The sequence below is a fragment of the Caretta caretta genome, chromosome 9 (genome assembly GCF_965140235.1).
Source record: "Caretta caretta isolate rCarCar2 chromosome 9, rCarCar1.hap1, whole genome shotgun sequence".
Classification (NCBI taxonomy): Eukaryota; Metazoa; Chordata; order Testudines; family Cheloniidae; genus Caretta; species Caretta caretta.
Genome location: NC_134214.1, coordinates 2636718 through 2656384, shown reverse-complemented (window position 1 = coordinate 2656384; position 19667 = coordinate 2636718). Strand labels below are relative to the sequence as shown.

At 46.3% G+C, this 19667-nt stretch overlaps 1 protein-coding gene across 2 annotated transcripts in view; it reads right to left on the bottom strand.

Moving 5' to 3' along the window:
• The window catches only part of MB21D2 (Mab-21 domain containing 2), an 86500-nt gene extending 69432 nt beyond the window's left edge, over positions 1-17068 (bottom strand). Inside the window, exons 1-2 of one of the 2 annotated variants that reach the window (XM_048863660.2) lie at positions 16402-16493; positions 13255-13503 (exon numbers count right to left, since the gene is read on the bottom strand). Coding sequence is in view for 1 of the 2 variants with exons in the window: in XM_048863659.2 (XP_048719616.1) it covers positions 16402-16606 (205 nt within the window). In the remaining variant the exon portion in view is untranslated. Of the gene's footprint in view, positions 1-13254; positions 13504-16401 lie in introns of both variants that reach the window. The other variant, XM_048863659.2, reaches the window with a different exon arrangement.
• Positions 17069-19667: the final 2599 nt, after the last annotated feature.

The following is a 19667-nucleotide window of genomic DNA, read 5'->3' as shown; positions in this document are numbered from 1 at the left end:
ATGTCCAGGGGGCAGACACCCTAAGAGTGTACGCATTCCCAAAACAATAAATTTAGTGGGAACGTGTGGTTTTATGAAACCTTGCATTCTTTACATATCCACAAGGGCCATTAGGGAATCTGACTTGCATTAGAAATGCAGCATCAAGGGCTTGAACACTTTAATGAGTGATTCTGATCAGGTTTCTCTAAAAAAACGACAGGTTTCAGAGTAGCAGCCGTGTTAGTCTGTATTCGCAAAAAGAAAAGGAGTACTTGTGGCACCTTAGAGACTAAGAAATTTATTTGAGCAAAGCTTTCGTGAGCTGCATCTAATAGAATTTTAGTTATAAGCTAGGGATGCATCAATTAGAAGTAACAGAGGAGGAGAAGGACCTTGGAGTATTGGTTGATCATAGGATGACTATGACCCGCCAATGTGATATAGCCGTGAAAAAAGCTAATGCGGTCTTGGGATGCATCAGGAGAGGTATTTCCAGTAGAGATAAGGAGGTTTTAGTACCGTTATACAAGGCACTGGTGAGACCTCACTTGGAATACTGTGTGCAGTTCTGGTCTCCCATGTTTAAGAAGGATGAATTCAAACTGGAACAGGTACACAGAAGGGCTTTGGAATAGCCTTCCAAGGGAAGCAGTGGGGGCAAAAGATCTATCTGGCTTTAAGATTAAACTAGATAAGTTTATGGAGGAGATGATATGATGGGATAACATGGTTTTGGTAATTAAATATTCATGGTAAATAGGCCCAATGGCCTGTGATAGGATATTAGATGGAGTGGGATCTGAGTTATCCAGGAAAGAATTTTCTGTAGTATCTGGCTGATGAATCTTGCCCATATGCTCAGGGTTTAGCTGATCGCCATATTTGGGGTCGGGAAGGAATTTTCCTCCAGGGCACACTGGAAGAGGCCCTGGAGGTTTTTCGCCTTCCTCTGTAGCATGGGGCACGGGTCACTTGCTGGAGGATTCTCTGCTCCTTGAAGTCTTTAAACTACAATTTGAGGACTTCAATAGCTCAGATATAGGTGTGAGGTTTTTTGCAGGAGTGGTGGGTGAAATTCTGTGGCCTGCATTGTGCAGGAGGTCAGACGAGATGATCATAATGGTCCCTTCTGACCTAAATATCTATGAATCTATGAAGTGAGCTGTAGCTCACGAAAGCTTATGCTCAAATAAATTCGTTAGTCTCTAAGGTGCCACAAGTCCTCCTTTTCTTTTTTCTAAAAAAATGTAATCAAGCGAAATTCTTCCCTCCGACAGATGAATGCTATGAAATCCTCATGCCTTTGTTTTCTGTGTCCTGCCCCGTTAAGTTTCTGAGACCTCTGCATGCAGAGAAAGCAGTCGTTTAGTTCTCCGAGCTGCTGCAGCTTGTACAATCTGCACTCAGGCTTGTGTTCTTTCTTGTTATTGTCTCTAATCTAGAAGCCATTTAGCATGTGGCTAGAAGACGTCTGCAGGCAGCGCCTCCCCCGTCAACTTCAGGTTTGGCCCAGCGAGCTGGGGGATACCTACAATCTTCAAAACCTCCACTGTGTGCAGCGAGCAAAAGGAAGATTTGGGAAGTAGACTACTGCTCAGTTGGGAAAGAGGACTGAAGAACTGTTGGAATGCCAGTCCTTACCTGTCTCCCCGTAGAAACGCAAACACCTCGTTGTGCATGGCAAACAATATGATGTTACTAAACACTACTGGAGTCTTGAATGGCAGTGAGTCACCACTCACGGACGAGCTGCATAGGCAGTAGAGCGAGTCGGAGTTCTAATATTTCAGCAGCTGAAAAATTGGAAGCTGCACAACAATTATCCCAACGTGCAGGTCGAGTAGAGGTGGTTGTAAGAATTGTAAGAAAAGAAGAGAGGTGAATTCAGACACCTCTGAGCCACAGAAACGGTATAACTCTGACTGTGGGCAAAAGAAGTGCATCTAAAAGGAGATTAAGTAGGACTTTGTATTCAGGAAATGCCTTAATTTGCACTCCATTGCCTCTTTCTTCTTTGCTGTAAACTCCAGATTCTTCAATGCACTGGACTGTGTTGCAGAGAAACTCATTCAGCAGCAGCAAAACAAGCTTATGGACATCAATCTCCCCGCACACATGAGAGTTTGCAGGTTCCTGAAAAATGGCCTGCAGTTCAGGTTCGGCCACACTGAGCCAAGGATGGAGATTAGAGTGATCCACTTTGACACTCAGCAGTAACGTGTCACAAAGGATTAAATGATTACATCATGAAATGACTGCAAATGCAGCTCTCCATCTGTGCTAAGTTACAGATTTACTAAAGGAACTAAAAAAAATAAACCTGAAGCATCTCCAAACATCGGCCTCATGTATTAGAGCCAAATGCAGCTGTAAATGCAGATTTTACATACAGACCTAAGAACGGCCAAACTGGGTCAGACCAAAGGTCCATCTAGCCCAGTGTCCTGTCTTCCGACAGTGGCCAGTGCCATGTGCCCCAGAGGGAAGGAACAGAACAGATAATCATCAAGTGATCCATCCCCTGTCGCCCACTCCCCGCTTCTGGCAAACAGAGGCTAGGGACACCACCCCTGTCCATCCTGGATAACAGCCATTGATGGACCTATCCTCCACAAACTTCTCTAGTTCTTTTTGGAATCATGTTATAGTCCTGGCCTCCACAACATCCTCTGGCAAGGAGTTCCACAGTCTGACTGTGTGTTGTGTGAAAAAATACTTCCATTTGTTTTAAACCTACTGCCTATTAAATTCATTTGATGACCCTAAGTTCTTGTGTTATGAGAAGGAGTACATAACACTTCCTTAAATACTTTCTCCACACCAGTCATGATTTTATAGATCTCTCTCACATCCCCCCTTAGTCGTCTCTTTTCCAAGCTGAAAAGTCCCAGCCTTATTAATCTCTCCTCATATGGCAGTTGTTCCATATCCCTAATCATTTTTGTTGTCCTCTTCTGAACCGTTTCCAATATATCTTTTTTGAGATGCGGTGACATCTGCATGCAGTATTCAAGATGTGGGCATACTATGGATTTATATAGAGGCAATATGATATTTTCTGTCTTATTATCTATCTCTTTCTTAATGATTCCCAGCATTGTTCAACATCTTCATTAATGATCTGGATGATGGGATGGATTGCACCCACAGTTAGTTCGTGGATGACACTAAACTCTGGGGAGAGGTAGATGCACTGGAGGGTAGGGATAGGGTCCAGAGTGACCTACACAAATTGGAGGATCGGGCCAAAAGAAATCTGATGAAGTTCAACAAGGACAAGTGCACTTAGGACAGAAGAATCCCATGTACCACTACAGGATGGGGACCAACTGGCTAAGCGGCAGTTCTGCAGAAAAGGACTTGGAGATTACAGTGGACGAGAAGCTGGATATGAGTCAGCAGTGTGCCCTTGTTGCCAAGAAAGCTAACGGCATATTGGGCTGCAGTAGTAGGAGCATGGCCAGCAGATCGAGGGAAGTGATCGTTCCCCTCTATTCGGCACTGGTGAGGCCACACCTGGAGTATTGCGTCCAGTTTTGGGTCCCACACTACAGAAAGGATGCGGACAAATTGGAGAGAGTCCAGCAGAGGGCAATGAAAATGATCGGGGGCTGGGGCACATGACTTATGGGGAGAGGCTTACGGAACTGGGTTTATTTAGTCTGCAGAAAAGAAGAGTGAGGGGGATTTGATCACAGCCTTCAACTACCTGAAGGGGGGTTCCAAAGAGGATGGAGCTCGGCTGTTTTCAGAGAACTATCCACAATGGCTCCAAGATCTCTTTCTTGAGTGGTAACAGCTAATTTAGACCCCATCATTTTATATGTATAGTTCGGGTTGTGTTTGCCAATGTGCATTACTTTATCAACACTTGTGGCACCTTACAGACTAACCAATTTATTTGAGCATAAGCTTCCGTGAGCTACAGCTCACCTCATCGGATGCATACTGTGGAAAGTTTAGAAGATCTTATTATATACACACAAAACATGAAAAAATACCTCCTCCCACCCCACTCTCCTGCTGGTAATAGCTTATCTAAAGTGATCACTCTCCTTACAATGTGTATGATAATCAAGGTGGGGGGGGGGTAGGAAAAAACAAGGGGAAATAGGCTACCTTGCATAATGACTAAGCCACTCCCAGTCTCTATTCAAGCCTAAATTAATTGTATCCAATTCGCAAATGAATTCCAATTCAGCAGTTTCTCACTGGAGTCTGGATTTGAAGTTTTTTTGTTGTAAAATAGCTATTACCAGCAGGAGAGTGAGTTTGTGTGTGGGGGGGGGGGTGTGAGAAAACCTGGATTTGTGTTGGAAATGGCCCACCTTGATTATCATACACATTGTAAGGAGAGTGATCACTTTAGATAAGCTATTACCAGCAGGAGAGTGGGGTGGGAGGAGGTATTGTTTCATGCTTTATGTGTATATAATAAGATCTTCTAAACTTTCCACAGTATGCATCCGATGAAGTGAGCTGTAGCTCACGAAAGCTTATGCTCAAATAAATTGGTTAGTCTCTAAGGTGCCACAAGTACTCCTTTTCTTTTTGCGAATACTGACTAACACGGCTGTTACTCTGAAATTTATCAACAATGAATTTCACCTGCTATTTTGTTACCCAGTCACCCAGTTTTGAGAGATCCTTTTGTAGCTCTTCGTAGTCTGCCTTGGATTTACCTATCTTGAGTAGTTTTGTATCATCTGAAAATTTTGCCACTTCACTGTTTACCCCTTTTTCCAGATCATTGATGAATATGTTGAATAGGACTGGTCCTAGTACAGACCCCTGGGGGACACCACTATTTACCTCTCTACATTCTGAAAACTGACCATTTATTCCTACCATTTGTTTCCTATCTTCTAACCAGTTACCAGTCCATGAGAGGACCTTCCCTCTTACCCCATGACAGCTTACTTTGCTTAAGAGCCTTTGGTGAGGGACCTTCTCAATGACTTTCTGAAAATCTAAGTACACTATCTCCACTGGATCCCCCTTGTCCACATGCTTGTTGATCCCCTCAAAGAATTCTAGAAGATTGGTGAGGCATGATTTCCCTTTACAAAAACCATGTTGACTCTTCCCCAGCTAATTATGTTCATCTATGTGTATGACAATTCTCTTCTTTACTATAGTTTCAACCAGTTTGCCCAGTACTAAAGTCAGGCATACAGGCCTGTAATTGCCGGGATCACCTCTAGAGCACTTTTAAAAATTGGTGTCACATTAGCTATCTTCCAGTCATTTGGTACAGAAGCTGATTTAAATGATAGGTTACAGACTATAGTTAGTAATTCTGCAATTTCACATTTGAGTTCCTTCAGAACTCTTGGGTGAAGACCATCTGGTCCTGGTGACTTATTACTGTTTAGTTTGTCAATTTGTTCCAAAACCTTCTCTAATGACACCTCAATCTGAGACAGTTCCTCAGATTTGTCACCTAAAAAGACTCAGGTTTGGGAATCTCCCTCACATCCTCAACCACGAAGAGCGATGCAAAGAATTCATGTAGTTTCTCCGCAATGGCCTTATCGTCCTTGAGTGATCATTTAGCATCTCGATCGTCCAGTGGCCCCACTGGTTGCTTAGCAGGCTTCCTGCTTCTGATGTACGTAAAAAAAAAATTGCTATTAATTTTTTTGAGTCTTTGGCGAGCTGTTCCTCAAATTCTTTATTGGCCTTCCTAATTATATTTTTACACTTCATTTGCCAGAGTTTATGCTCCTTTCTATTTTCCTCACTAGGATTTAAACTTGCACTTTTTGTCTCTCACTGCTTCTTTTACTTTGTTGTTTAACCACAGTGGCACTTTTTTGGTTCTCTTATGGTGTTTTTTAATGTGAGGTATACATTTAAGTTGAGCCTCTATTATGGTGTCTTTAAAAAGTTTCCACGCAGCTTGCAGGGATTTCACTTTTGGCCCTGTACCTTTTAATTTTTGTTAAACTAACTTCCTCATTTTTGTGTAGTCCCCCTTTCTGAAATTAAATGCTACAGTGTTGGGCTGCTGTGGTGTTTTCCCCATCACAGAGATGTTAAATAATTATATTATGGTCACTATTACCACACGGTCCAGCTCTATTAACCTCTTGGACCAGATCCTGTGCTCCACATAGGACTAAATCAAGAATTGCCTCTCCTCTTGTGGGTTCCAGGACTCGCTGCCCCAAGAAGCAGTGATTTAATAGGCAGAAGAGAAGCAGAGAAGTTAATTGCATTTGTCTGAACCTTTGAGACTACGAAGGAATGATTAGTAAGGAAACACAATCCTTACAGTACTTTCTGTACAGGGGCACACTGACTAACCTCCTTCCCTCAAGGCCGGTTCTTAGCACAATCTCAAAAGGTCCCACCATATGTGTGGAAAAGCTAAGGCCATATCATCAGCACTACGTTGGTGGGAGAGCTCTCCCGCCGGCATGGAGCGGCTACGCGAGCGATCTTACAGTGGCACGGCTGCATCGGTACAGCTGTGCCACTCTAGGAGTGCTAGAGACGTTTTAGAACGAAAGCACATGGGCTAGTATCTCAGGCCAAGCTCTCCTGCTTTGTGGCAGGAACACAGGTTGTACCTCTCAGTAGTTCTGTGCGTTCTCAGCAATTCTGGACAAGCTAACTTTCATTAATGAGCGCCCACTGTGCCGAGAGGTGGGAGTATTCCACGTAGCATGATGCGCTTGGAAAAGGAAAAACCCTACATTCAACCACTTCCACTTTTCATATCTCAAATCACAGCCGCAGGCTGCGAGTTTGTCACACAGTGTGATCACACTCTTTCCTGGGTCCTTGTGGTTACCCACACCGGTATCCGTGGTTTCAACAATATATGATAGTTACCACTTTCTGTCCCAGATTGCTGTTCCCTGCTGCTCTGTGAGCTTGGACCCACACATTCCACACCAGCTCCAGCTGAAGCCAGGACCGTACTTTTAACTGCAGTTTGTAAGGAGCTTTGGGAACCTACTGCATAAGACCTAGGATTATTTGCTAGACCTTAATAAGTAGGTCACTTTGTAACCTCTCTCTGAGGCCAAGCCACTTGATCAGCACACAAGGAGGGCGCATCAGTACCTTCCTCCAGTGTTTGAAAGTATTCAGTCTTTGAATACTTTCTGGAGCTGGCTGGTCAGTAATGCATGCCCTAAGCCAGATATGGCCTCACCACAGCCTTAGCAGAAAGAACTGCCCTACACTGTCCTACTGCTCAAGACCTGCAGCAATGCAATGCGGAGTTGCTATATTTTAGACTAATTGTACAGCAAACTGAAGTATTCTTCTTAAAGGTCATGATCTTAGTCTTCAAAATGTTATTCCCTTTCAACATTGCCTGGAACATGGTCGCTAGCAGTTCTGGGCCACAACTGTCATATTCCTGCAGTTACATCTCATTTCTGACATTACAACAGCCTGTAGAGACCCCAACCAAGATGACAGCCCCTTGCAGTAGGCCATACACAGACACACCAAGCCAGCCCGACACTACCAAGCCAAACAGGCTGCACAAGTAGAGGAAGAATTGTTATCCCCATTTTATAGACGGGCAACTGAGGCACAGACAGGTAAAGTTTCCAAAAATGCCCCAATCCCATTAAAAGTCAATAGACTCAGGCACTTGCCCAACTAGGGTAGGGCTGGGAACCGAACCCAGGTTTGAGGATTCCCAGTCCAATGCCTTAACTACAGTCTATGAGGCAGTGATTCAAGTTGGTGTCATCAGTCTCCATTGTTCTATGCCCGGAAGCCAGGCAGCACAGCACTATTAGCAGCCTCCTCTCCAAAGAGGTCTGGAAAGGAGCAGGAGGGAAGAAAAGCTAGTCCAGATCCCCGCCTCGTGGTTTCTGCATCTTAACTTTAAGTAATCGCTCCTCATTCAGAGCATTGTACTTTCCGCACCAGCCCAATCAGCACGAAGTGCATGAACTGTACTTTAATTAATGCTCTAAATTAGACTAAATCATACGGTCTGACAGATGAAAGACAGCACATTAATAAGACCACTGTACTTCACTTAGCATCAAGGGTACCTTTGACGCGTGTGTTTAACAAATCAGTTCAAGGAAGGTTTGTTCCTTCTAATTTAAGCTACTGCAGAAGACAGAGAGGAGATCCACTGAAACAGGTCTTTGAAAACGAGAGAGGATGTATCCAAAGGGAGTACACGCAGAGTAGGGATCAGGCCAGGTAAACTCAAGATCGCTGCACATACAGACCCACAGATCAGAGTCCTGGGGCTGGCGGTTTGATACATCTGCCCAAGAGTCATTTCCCATCCACCAGCCGGCTGGGACAATTCATCCTCCCTCAGTAAGCAAGCTCTGGTGTGCGCACATCCACGCTGCAAGATAGCCCCCGTGCAACAGTGCCCGTCACAGCTCCCCAGGTCTGCCACAGAATGAGCAGCCGCCTGGCTCCGTCCCTCCCAATCCACTCCAGCCACACGGCCCCGAACACCCACAAACTGCAAATCGCACAGTGCCCCAATAATTCAACTAAGGTAGCACATAACTTCTTTACCGAACAGAAGATTATTACATTTTCATTTATAAACAGAGGCTATTTAAAAAAAACACTGCCCAGAGAGAGAGATGTATCTCCTTACTAGATGAATGGTAGGCAATTGGTGGTGAAGAGTGGGGCAGAATTAAGGTGGGTTTTTTCCAAAGTGTGCAACGTGATTCCCCTTCCCCCGCCCCCTTCCCAATTCAGATCAAGGGGAGTTTAGCTCAGGAAGGAACTCCTGCTTGAAAAGAAGGGCTGAAGAATTGTAAAAGATATGGTTCTTTCCTCCCCAAACCATTAATCTCATTTTGGTAGTTCCAGGATTTGTTTTAATGTCAGCTATGTATTCCAACGAACAGGCTAGCATCTATCGCTGCCGTCTCCTGGACACAATCAGAATCACTCAACTCTGGGGCATAGGCCCTATATTGCCAACAGTAATTTTCCTTAGGTCAAAGGGTAGGTATGGTGCTTGAAAAACAGTGGGATCTGGATTCTACCCCTGCTGCTGCTGCCATGAAGTTCCAAGTGGACATGCTGTCACTGTTTATTTGTATTGTTCTACTACATAGGAGCCCTCGTCATGGCCCAGGACCCCACTGTGCTAGGCACTGTCCAAACAGAAGAAAAAAAAACAGTCCCCTCTCCCAAAGCTTATAACCTAAGTAAAAGGAGACAACAGATGGGTACAGATGGATGGAGGCACACACGGGACAGCATTGGTCAGCATGTGACGCAGTGGCCTCGGCACACCAAGAGCCTAGCCACTGTCGTGTTGTTTGGAGGCATCATGGAAACGGAGAGTTTCCAGGAGGAATCTGAAGGAGGATAACAAGGTAGCTTCGTGGATGCCTACAGGGAGCTCCTCACCAGCTTGCAGGTCAACATGGGAGAAAGCATAATGGTGCTTGCTTGAAAATTTAACAAGTGAGTGACGGAGGCTGAGATCATGGGCCGATCAGAGGCAAGAGTAGACATCTCAATGCTGAACGAGCGATGATGGGTGGGGTGAGGACAGCCCGTGAAGAGCCTTGAAAGCGAAAAGAAATAATCTGTGTTTGCTGCGAGAAAGAGGGAGCCAGTGGAGGGATGCAGAGAGGGTGACATGCTCAAAGCCATAAGCTACGTAAGCGATCTTCGCAGCTGCACTCTGAATGGATGAGCGGGGCAAGACTGCATTTGTCAAGGCCAGAGAAAAGGATGTTGTGGTAATTGAAACAGGAGACGAGAGCCTGGACAAGGAGTTTGAGCTGTGTGGGTGGACAGTAAAGGCTGTATCTTAGGGCTTGTCTATACTCACTGGGGGATCGACGTGCAGCGATTGATGCATGAGTGGTCGATTTAGCGGGGCTTGTGAGGACCCGCTAAATTGACCGCAGATAGCTCTCCCGTCGACTCCTGTACTCCACCGGATCAAGAAGAGTAAGGGGAGTCAACGGGAGAGTGTCTCCCGTCAGTATCATGTAGTGTGGACCCCGCGGTAAATAGATCTAAGCTATGTCGACTTGAGTTACGCTATTCCTGTAACTCAAATTGCGTAGCTTAGATCAACTTTTCTCTGTAGTGTAGACAAGACCCCAGAGACATTATGCAGACGGAATCGGCAAGATTCAGACACAACTTAGATACCACTTGTCCGTGGACTTGATACAGGGTTCAGTGATAGGGAAAACAAGCAGAGGTTTGGTGTCTGCAAAGTCAAAAGTAAGTGTTGTTCAAATCTGCCTTCCATACTACCCAGGTCTCCCCGGTGTTTGGGGGCTTGAGAGTCTGAGGAGGGACAGACAATTCTGGTTGTGGTCACTTAATAACTATGAGGACTTAGTCCTGCCACGAGTGCAGGGGACTGGAATAGATGACCTCTCGAAGTCCCTTCCAGTCCTACGATTCTGTGACAAACAAGCTGCAATTTGGCTAGAGCCCCGTTTTCCGATTGTAAAATACTTTTGAAGTGGGGTGCGATTATAGCCATGGACCCCGAAGGAAACCCTGCACATTGCCAGATCTTGTATGGACCGGCAGGGACACTGCATGGGTCTGAATGTGTGAAAAGAAAACCTTCAAAACTAGAATTAAATCAAACGTCTCCTCTGCAGTGATTAACAAGAGAAATAATGGCCAAGCTGCAGAGCAGAGCCCCCAGAAATGCCCATTAAGCTTCAGAGCTGCCACCAATAGCTTTCCTAGAGAGACATTTTTGCATACTAGAGAAAAAATCTTCCAGTGGAAGTGTTTCCTAGAATTGCAAAGTTTAACCCCCCACCCCCCTTCCTAAGCAACTCCACCACTTATGTTCCTTATCTCTGCTGCCCCTTTGATTTGGATCTACTAAATAAAACTAACCAGCTGGCTAAAAGCAAACAGAACAACTTGTTTCCAGGCTAGAAACATTCCAAGTCTGCTAATCGCATCTGTCTTGTTTATGCTGCGTTCGCGCTAGGTGTTCATGCAAAGTCACGTGGAAGAGAAAAAAACAAAACAGTTCACGTGTCCTAGTTACCATCCTTCTGTAGGAACATAATTATCAATTGCCTTTAAAGCATAATTAGGCTTGGCAAGAATTCCCAAAATCCTTTACAAATATTTCCCCGGCCTTTAAGAACGGGTGTTGGGCAAGTTCTTGACAATCCTGCCTTGAGAATTTTTGTGCCCGGAAGACACGTTCTTCGCTATTAAACTAAACCGCCTGCACCACCACCTAACGTTTCAAAATAGTAGCCGAGTGACTTCTCCAGCTCATTCGCTCACCTGTCTCAGAGGCAGGTAGGATAAAGCTTCTCAGGCTGCCTTCACTGCACAAAAGGTGCAGGGTTTTTATATTGAGATAAAAGAGACAAGCCACGTCTTTTAAATCTTGACTAGCCCACATCACAGTATTCCCCGGAGGGAGGGAGGGCAGCATAAGGATAGGGTTGACTTCAACTAGCTACATCGAGGTACGAGCTACCTATGCCTTGTTTCCATCAGGATTTTGTATTGGAGATAGCTACCATTTTCTGCACCCAAGGGACAGCCTTAAATATAAACCCAGACACTCAGGGCCTGCAGGGAGAGGGACCCAGCAAAAGCCAGAGACGAAGGATACTGTGATGCAGAAGAAGGTTGTTTTTAACAGCTGTGCGGTATGTATGCAATAGCACAGAGGCACATCAGCAAGGGGTGTTTAGTAATACAGACCTCAGAGTACGGTAGGCTCCTATCGTGATTGGCCTCTCTTGCAAAAGAGGGAGGAACAAAATCTTGACTCCAGAGAGATCATTCCACTCTGGTAGCTATTTCTGCTCCTCAGTACAGGACCAGAATCAAAGTCTCTCTCTCACCTACAACAGACAGTGGGTAACATTTCCGAGAGTGCTTAACAGAAGTATCCTTGAGCCTAAGGCAGGATCTACATGAGACAATTTTACTGGCCTAGCTGTGCTTGTTAGAAGCGAGTGGGGGGACAGGACCACAGGGTGTGGCAAGAACACCATTCTAACCAATATACCTATGCCAACAAAGCCCTGGTGTAGCTGCAGTCACACCAGCAGGAGTGTCCTTTCACTTGGATAAGCTGTCTCGCCCCTGGGGAGGTTTTCTGGGATAGCTCCCTCAGTACATCTATCCCAGCAAGCCCTTGTAAATGTAGGCAAGGTCAAAGGGCTCACAGAAAGTCACTGGGACTCAACCTGCAAACTCATATGAGCTGCTTCGGAAAATCTTACCCGCCCGACCACCTGCCGAGTGTCAGAGGACAGAACAACCACCCTTTCGAACGCCCATGAGATTGTCAATAGACTCAGGCTGCAACGTTTGGACTTGCATGCACGGACACACACCCCCCTCCCACCCCAAAGCTGTGTGGAGCTGAGGTTTTGTCCCTTCCCTCCTGTGGAGACTAGACCTATTTAGGCAACAAGCAAAACAGTCAAGGTTTGTGAAAATGGCCTCACTAAAGGATCAACATGAGTAACCCCGCACCCCTTCTCTATATGGCTATGAGCAAGCCTATGCCCACCTGGAACAAAGGGACAGTTACAGATCTACTTAAGGCTGTCAGCACCCTTAGAAAGAAAACAATCCAAGAGTCAGGACCCCTAAGAAAGAAACCACAGGCTAGTTTGAGGCAGCAGCCGCAGTCCTAGGAACGTCAGAGCTCGGTTTCGTACTCAGGACTCCTGTTCCCAAGAGCTCAGCGTATGGTTTTAACAGTTCACAGCACATCTGGGCATCATGGCATGTTTTTATTCAGGCCCCAGAGAGGAATTAGCTGTGGATCAAGGAAGATTCTACGCAAAGGGCTGCGAACAAAAGAAGAACTGAACCGCTCTGGCGAACGTAGGAGGCAGCGATAACCACAACTCCAGCTGTTCTGGAGGGAACAGTCCCGCCTTGGATGAACACCCCAATAGGACTATTTTATCTAGATACTAATGTGGTCGCCATCACAACAGTATCCAGGACACTTGTCAGGCACTGAGAAATCATCACCACAACAGCACCATGAGGTTGGGAACCACTGCTTTCCTAAACCTATCCACAGAGACCTGAGAGCGAGTATAAGCATCTTGTCCAAGGTCTCACAGAAGTCAGTGGTAGAGCTAAAAGTTAGACCCTGATCTCCAGAGTCCCAATAGTACAAGACCATTCTTCCTCCCCAATTTTCCCCATTTAGGACCCTAATTATGCAAGCCCCACCCATCTCTGTCACTTAACAGACAGAAAATACAACCATGCAGCTAAACTTCAAACAATCCTCAAGTGACGCTCAGCATAAACAGGGAAACTTACCCAGTAGGGGCTCCCCCGCGCGCACACTTTCAGCGCTACGTCATTAACAGGACTGCGAGCTCTTTGGGAAAGCGTCGAGTTGTGTTACCACAATCCAAACGCCTGCTCCATCTAGGTCAGAGTCAGAAGGCTGCAGCTACGAACATCTTCCCTAGCGTTTGGGGACACGGGCTGTTGGGACCCTGGTACCAGGTCTGAGGTAGCAGAACAGCAGTTCATTAACTCTTCCAGAGCTCAGCTGTCCAATAGCTAGGGAGAAAAAGGGTAAGGAACAGGGAAGCAAGAAATTCAATCTTTTAAATACCGATGCGAGAGGGTATTCTTCCACGGGGTCTGGGCCTGGAGTCCTTTCTCTGGCAAAATTCCTTCCACTGGAAGTGGTTTAATTTTGAAGATGGGACTCAAGCAAAACCTGCCCAACATGACGTATGAGAGAACATAGCTTCTGTGAAAACCCCATGTCAGTATGTAACAGCATGCTTCAGCCTGCAGAGTTATACACGCAGCATTCTGACAGAAAGTGATTGATGTATATTCGGATAGATTTCAGACTCCACAATTACAGCTGAAGCAGTCCCCCTTGGGCATTATATGGGCAGTGAAGCTTTGTTAATTTGTGTAAGCACCAAATATCCAAGAGTTTCTGATCTATCCTGAGCAGCTGGCCGTCAGGATGGCTGGGAAGAACTAGAAGGTGTGGTGCCATGCGAGTTTCTGTACTCACACCCAATGTCTGCCTGGGGGAGGGGAGACGTAAAGGCGAAGAAAGGCTACGGTGTTCTCTTCTGCATGGTCTGGCAGTTCTGAAAGATGCTGTTGCTATTTACAAACCAAAGAGCTTTGCCGACAAGTTACTGTGAGGCGGTCACTCATTTCTACTTGTTGATGTTTTCCCCACACAATCCCAGCTGAGAGGTTTGTCAGATCACGATAGTGGGTGGAACCCTGGCCTCACTGGCGAGAATGGCAAGACTCCCATTGACTTCACTGGGGCCAGAATTCCATGCAGGGAGGGGTTGTTTTTTTTTTTTTTAAAAAAAAGGAAGCAGGAAAAAGAAAACCCACCCACAAAACGCGGTTATAACCCGTGCCAGGCAGCATTTCAGTGCTTTGCCCTTGTTCTCAAGCCAAAATTAGTGAGTTACATTCTCTCCAGCCTTACATGAAAAAGAAAAAAAATATGAGGACTTGTGGCACCTCAGAGACTCACACATTGATTAGAGCATAAGGTTTGGTGGGCTACAGCTCACTTCATCGGAGGCATGCAGTGGAAAATACAGTGGGGAGATTTTATATATGCAGAGAACATGAAACAATGGGTGTTACCATACACACTGTAAGGAGAGTGATCAGGTAAGGTGAGCTATTACCAGCAGGAGAGCGGGGGCCGGGGGAACCTTTTGTAGTGATAATCCAGGTGGGCCATTTCCAGCAGTTGACAAGAACGTCTGAGGAACAGTGGGGGCGGGGGGAATAAACACGTGGAAATAGTTTTACTTTGTGTAGGTTTCAGAGTAGCAGCCGTGTTAGTCTGTATCCGCAAAAAGAAAAGGAGTACTTGTGGCACCTTAGAGACTCACAAATTTATTTGAGCACAAGCTTTCGTGAGCTACAGCTCACTTTATTGGATGCATAATGACACATCCACTCCCAGTCTTATTCAAGCCTAAATTGTGTCCAGTTGGCAAATTAATTCCAATTCAGCAGTCTCTTGTTGGAGTCTGTTTTTTAGTTTTTTTGTTGAAGAATTGCCACTTTTAGGTCTGTAATCGAGTGACCAGAGAGATTGAAGTGTTCTCCGACCGGTTTTTGAATGTTATAATTCTTGACGTCTGATTCGTGTCCATTTATTCTTTTACATAGAGACTGTCCGGTTTGGCCAATGTACACGGCAGAGGGGCATTGCTGGCACATGATGGCATCTATCACATTGGTAGATGTGCAGGTGAACGAGCCTCTGATAGCGTGGCTCATGTGATTAGGCCCTATGATAATATTGACTATCTGAATCCCAAAGCAAGCGTTTACTCATTAGCTAGTCATCCTAGATAACCAGAGTTCAGCAGGTAGTCACTTGTTTAATGTAAGCACTGTACATTTATGACAAAAGAGGAAGTGATCAGTTAGCGATTTCTGGAATATGCTAGCATGTTTTCATATACAAATGCAGTATAGATTAATTATTAATAAATTGATTCTGTGCAGCCACACACATGCATATGTACTTTACCTATTTAGTTACATATATTATGGACTGGAGAGAAAGAAAGAGACACACCTTGAAGCACAGAGCTATTTATTGACCCTACATTCTATTTCAATGGCTTGACCCCAGACTCTTAAATATCAGATAAAACTTTGAACCTGCCAAATATATGTTTCACTCTTCTGTCAGTTTAATGAAAAAATGCTCGTGACGCTGATGTAAACCTGAAAGCTTGATTTCAAGGTCCATTACAAAGGATCCTTTCCTATTTTAAAGGTTTCTGTTTAGATGAATAATTTTTAACCAATGCAGGGTAAATATTCATCAGTGACTGCAGGTGCAGTTAAAACGTTAGTCACTCTGCATTTCATCTGTGCTAACTCTTTTGTCATTCAACAGCATGGGTGATTTAAGCAGTGGTGTGGTTTGCCATTTGTTTTAGTATCATTTAAGAATCCCCCACCCGTGAAGAATCAAAGTTACATGCAAACTAGAATTCTCCAGCGCAGCCAGGGTCCCTTCCACAGGATAATTTATACCTTAGCAAGTTTTGCAACCAAGCCTAGAAACACAGCTCATGGGAGAGTGCTAGCAACTAAACCATCTGGCTACAACTATACCCGTGACCTGCAAATATATCACTAGCCTCCAGACATGAAAAGAACAATAAATAAATAACAGGGAGCGCCAGAGTGGCCTCGCCTGACCCCCTCCCCTCCCAAAGCCACGAGTGTGCATCTCAATCAGCCCCACACCAGCTCGGGGGTTGCACACCTACCGCCAGGAAGGAAGGTGTGTCATGCACTCGCATGGGGGACAGGAAAGAGAGTTTTAATTAAAAAAAAAGGGGGGGGGACACACCTCAACCTGCAACAAATCAACCCCCGACCCCCATCCCCGCAGCCCAGGCTGGTCCGGAGCCCCCCACGCCCCCCGCTCACCGAGCATGGAGAAGATGAAGTCTTTGGCCGTGTGGATCTCCAGGGCTCGCTGGTCGTCGTACTCCCGCTGGTCGTGCTTGGTGAATTCCTGGATGAGTTTGTTCAATTCCTCCGTGCGGGCTCCGGACCTGAAATCGAGCTCGGGGCCGGCGGGCTTGCAGGGAGCGCCCAGGGGTCCGGGCTTGCTGGCGAGCGGCGCCGCCATCTTCGTGCACAGGAGACGCCGGAGCTGGAGCCGGAGCAGCAGCAGCAGCAGCGAGCCTCTCTCGGCGGGCCCGGGCTCGGGGCTCCCCTGGCGGCGGCGAGCTCGGCAGCCCGAGCCTCCCTCCCCCGCGAGCTGGAAACAATGTGACAGCCACCAGCGCGCAGAGCAACAAGCGGCTGCCGCTGCCGACGCGAGCCCGGCGGCGCCGCGGAGCCAATTCCAGCCGAGCCCGTGTGGACGGCGGCGCCTGCTCCGAATCCAGCCCGGGGCGGGGCGCGGGATGCGGGGCGGCTCCTCCGGCCGCGGGGAGGCTCCGGCTCCGGCTCCGGCTGCTGGAGGCGCTGGTCGGTGCCGCTCGGAGCCGCGCCCTCCGCGGGGACCGGGCTGGCTCCGTGCGGCCTGAAAAGCGGGGCGGGCGCCCCCAGACCTGGCCCGGCCCGAGGGCACCGCCCAGTGTCTTCCCCAGGAATTGAGATGGGGGGGGGGGGTCAGGGCTGATGGGGGGTGAGACTGGGGGGGGGTGTCTATGGCACCCCTAGTAAAAACTGAAAAATGTTTCATAACCGTTTTATTAGCTTTAACTCACGTTTTAAAAGCCTCACACAAATTAAATATGGGGGGAATAGCCGTGTTAGTCTGTATCCACAAAAACAACAAGGAGTCCAGTGGCCCCTTAAAGACTAACAGATTTATTTGGGCATAAGCTTTCAAAAACCTCACTTCTTCAGCTGTATGGAGTGAAAGTTACAGCTGCAGACATCAATATACTGACACAAGAAGGGAAGGGAGATACCTCACAAGTGGAGAACCAGGGCTGACAGGGCCAATGGGAGCCCGGTGGATGTGGTCCACTCCCAATAACAGAGGAGGAGGTGGCAATCCCAGGAGAGGCAAGGCTGCTTCTGTAATGAGCCAGCCACTCCCAGTCCCTATTCAAGCCCAGATTAATGGTGTTAAATTTGCAAATGAATTTTAGTTCTGCTGTTTCTCTTTGAAGTCTGTTTCTGACGTTTTTTTGTTCAAGCACAGCTACTTTCAAATTAAAGTTGGCTACTCAAGCCTTCTATGAAGCACGACATCTACATCCTTCTTGGTTTCTTGTTATAATTTTGCACAACTCTGTTAATTAACTTCTTGAATGCAATGCGTTCATCTTTGGTGGCTTCTTATGTGTCTGGTACTTCCATTCCTTCAAGTGATATGCTCATTAGTTCATTCACATAATCAGGCAGAAGGCGACTTCTTTCAGAACACAAAATTCTATTCAATGAGGCAAAAGAACGCTCCACTGTAGCTGTTGTGACTGGGAGGAGCAAGAGATGAATTCCCACTTCTTTCATCCCAGGAAACAGAGCACAAAGATTGGGTCGAGCCACTAGTGATGATAAAAAAGAGGTTGAAGTCAAATCTTCATTCATTTGTCGTATGATCGTCCATTGTGTGTTCAAATTCTCTATTCCGTCCTGAGCACATGGCAGCCCCATTGCTGGTCGCGCCTCACTCCACTCAGCTGTCGGTGTTTTATAGGACAGGGATCTGTAAAAGCTACGTAGCAGTTGAGCAGAATCTAGAAGTCGCTGTTGTAGATTTTTAAGAATCAAGTCTGTGTACTTTTTCAGTTGTCTTAACAAACACTTCTTGTCCTCTTCACTTAAGGATTCAATATAAATGCTTTCATTAGTCAACTTCTGGACTGAAGTCTTTGCTTCTTCCAGTATTTTTTCAATGGATAGCTCTCTGATTGATCCAAATGTAGCTTCTATTGCTGAACAAAGATCTACTACTGTTGTAGCAGATGCCTGGATGGCATTGTTTAATGATCCAAGTGGTTTCAAGAAGAGACTTGCAAGAGAGAGAATGGCAATAGTCTTCTCTGAACGTAGTAGCAAAAGTAATCATAGAATCATAGAATATAAGGGTTGGAAGGGACCCCAGAAGGTCATCTAGTCCAACCCCCTGCTCGAAGCAGGACCAATTCCCAGTTAAATCATCCCAGCCAGGGCTTTGTCAAGCCTGACCTTAAAAACCTCTAAGGAAGGAGATTCTACCACCTCCCTAGGTAACGCATTCCAGTGTTTCACCACCCTCTTAGTGAAAAAGTTTTTCCTAATATCCAATCTAAACCTCCCCCACTGTAACTTGAGACCATTACTCCTCGTTCTGTCATCTGCTACCATTGAGAACAGTCTAGAGCCATCCTCTTTGGAACCCCCTTTCAGGTAGTTGAAAGCAGCTATCAAATCCCCCCTCATTCTTCTCTTCTGCAGGCTAAACAATCCCAGCTCCCTCAGCCTCTCCTCATAACTCATGTGTTCCAGACCCCTAATCATTTTTGTTGCCCTTCGCTGGACTCTCTCCAATTTATCCACATCCTTCTTGAAGTGTGGGGCCCAAAACTGGACACAGTACTCCAGATGAGGCCTCACCAATGTCGAATAGAGGGGAACGATCACGTCCCTCGATCTGCTCGCTATGCCCCTACTTATACATCCCAAAATGCCATTGGCCTTCTTGGCAACAAGGGCACACTGCTGACTCATATCCAGCTTCTCGTCCACTGTCACCCCGAGGTCCTTTTCTGCAGAACTGCTGCCTAGCCATTCGGTCCCTAGTCTGTAGCTGTGCATTGGGTTCTTCCATCCTAAGTGCAGGACCCTGCACTTATCCTTATTGAACCTCATCAGATTTCTTTTGGCCCAATCCTCCAATTTGTCTAGGTCCTTCTGTATCCTATCCCTCCCCTCCAGCGTATCTACCACTCCTCCCAGTTTAGTATCATCCGCAAATTTGCTGAGAGTGCAATCCACACCATCCTCCAGATCATTTATGAAGATATTGAACAAAACCGGCCCCAGGACCGACCCTTGGGGCACTCCACTTGATACCGGCTGCCAACTAGACATGGAGCCATTGATAACTACCCGTTGAGCCCGACAATCTAGCCAGCTTTCTACCCACCTTGTAGTGCATTCATCCAGCCCATACTTCCTTAACTTGCTGACAAGAATACTGTGGGAGACCGTGTCAAAAGCTTTGCTAAAGTCAAGAAACAATACATCCA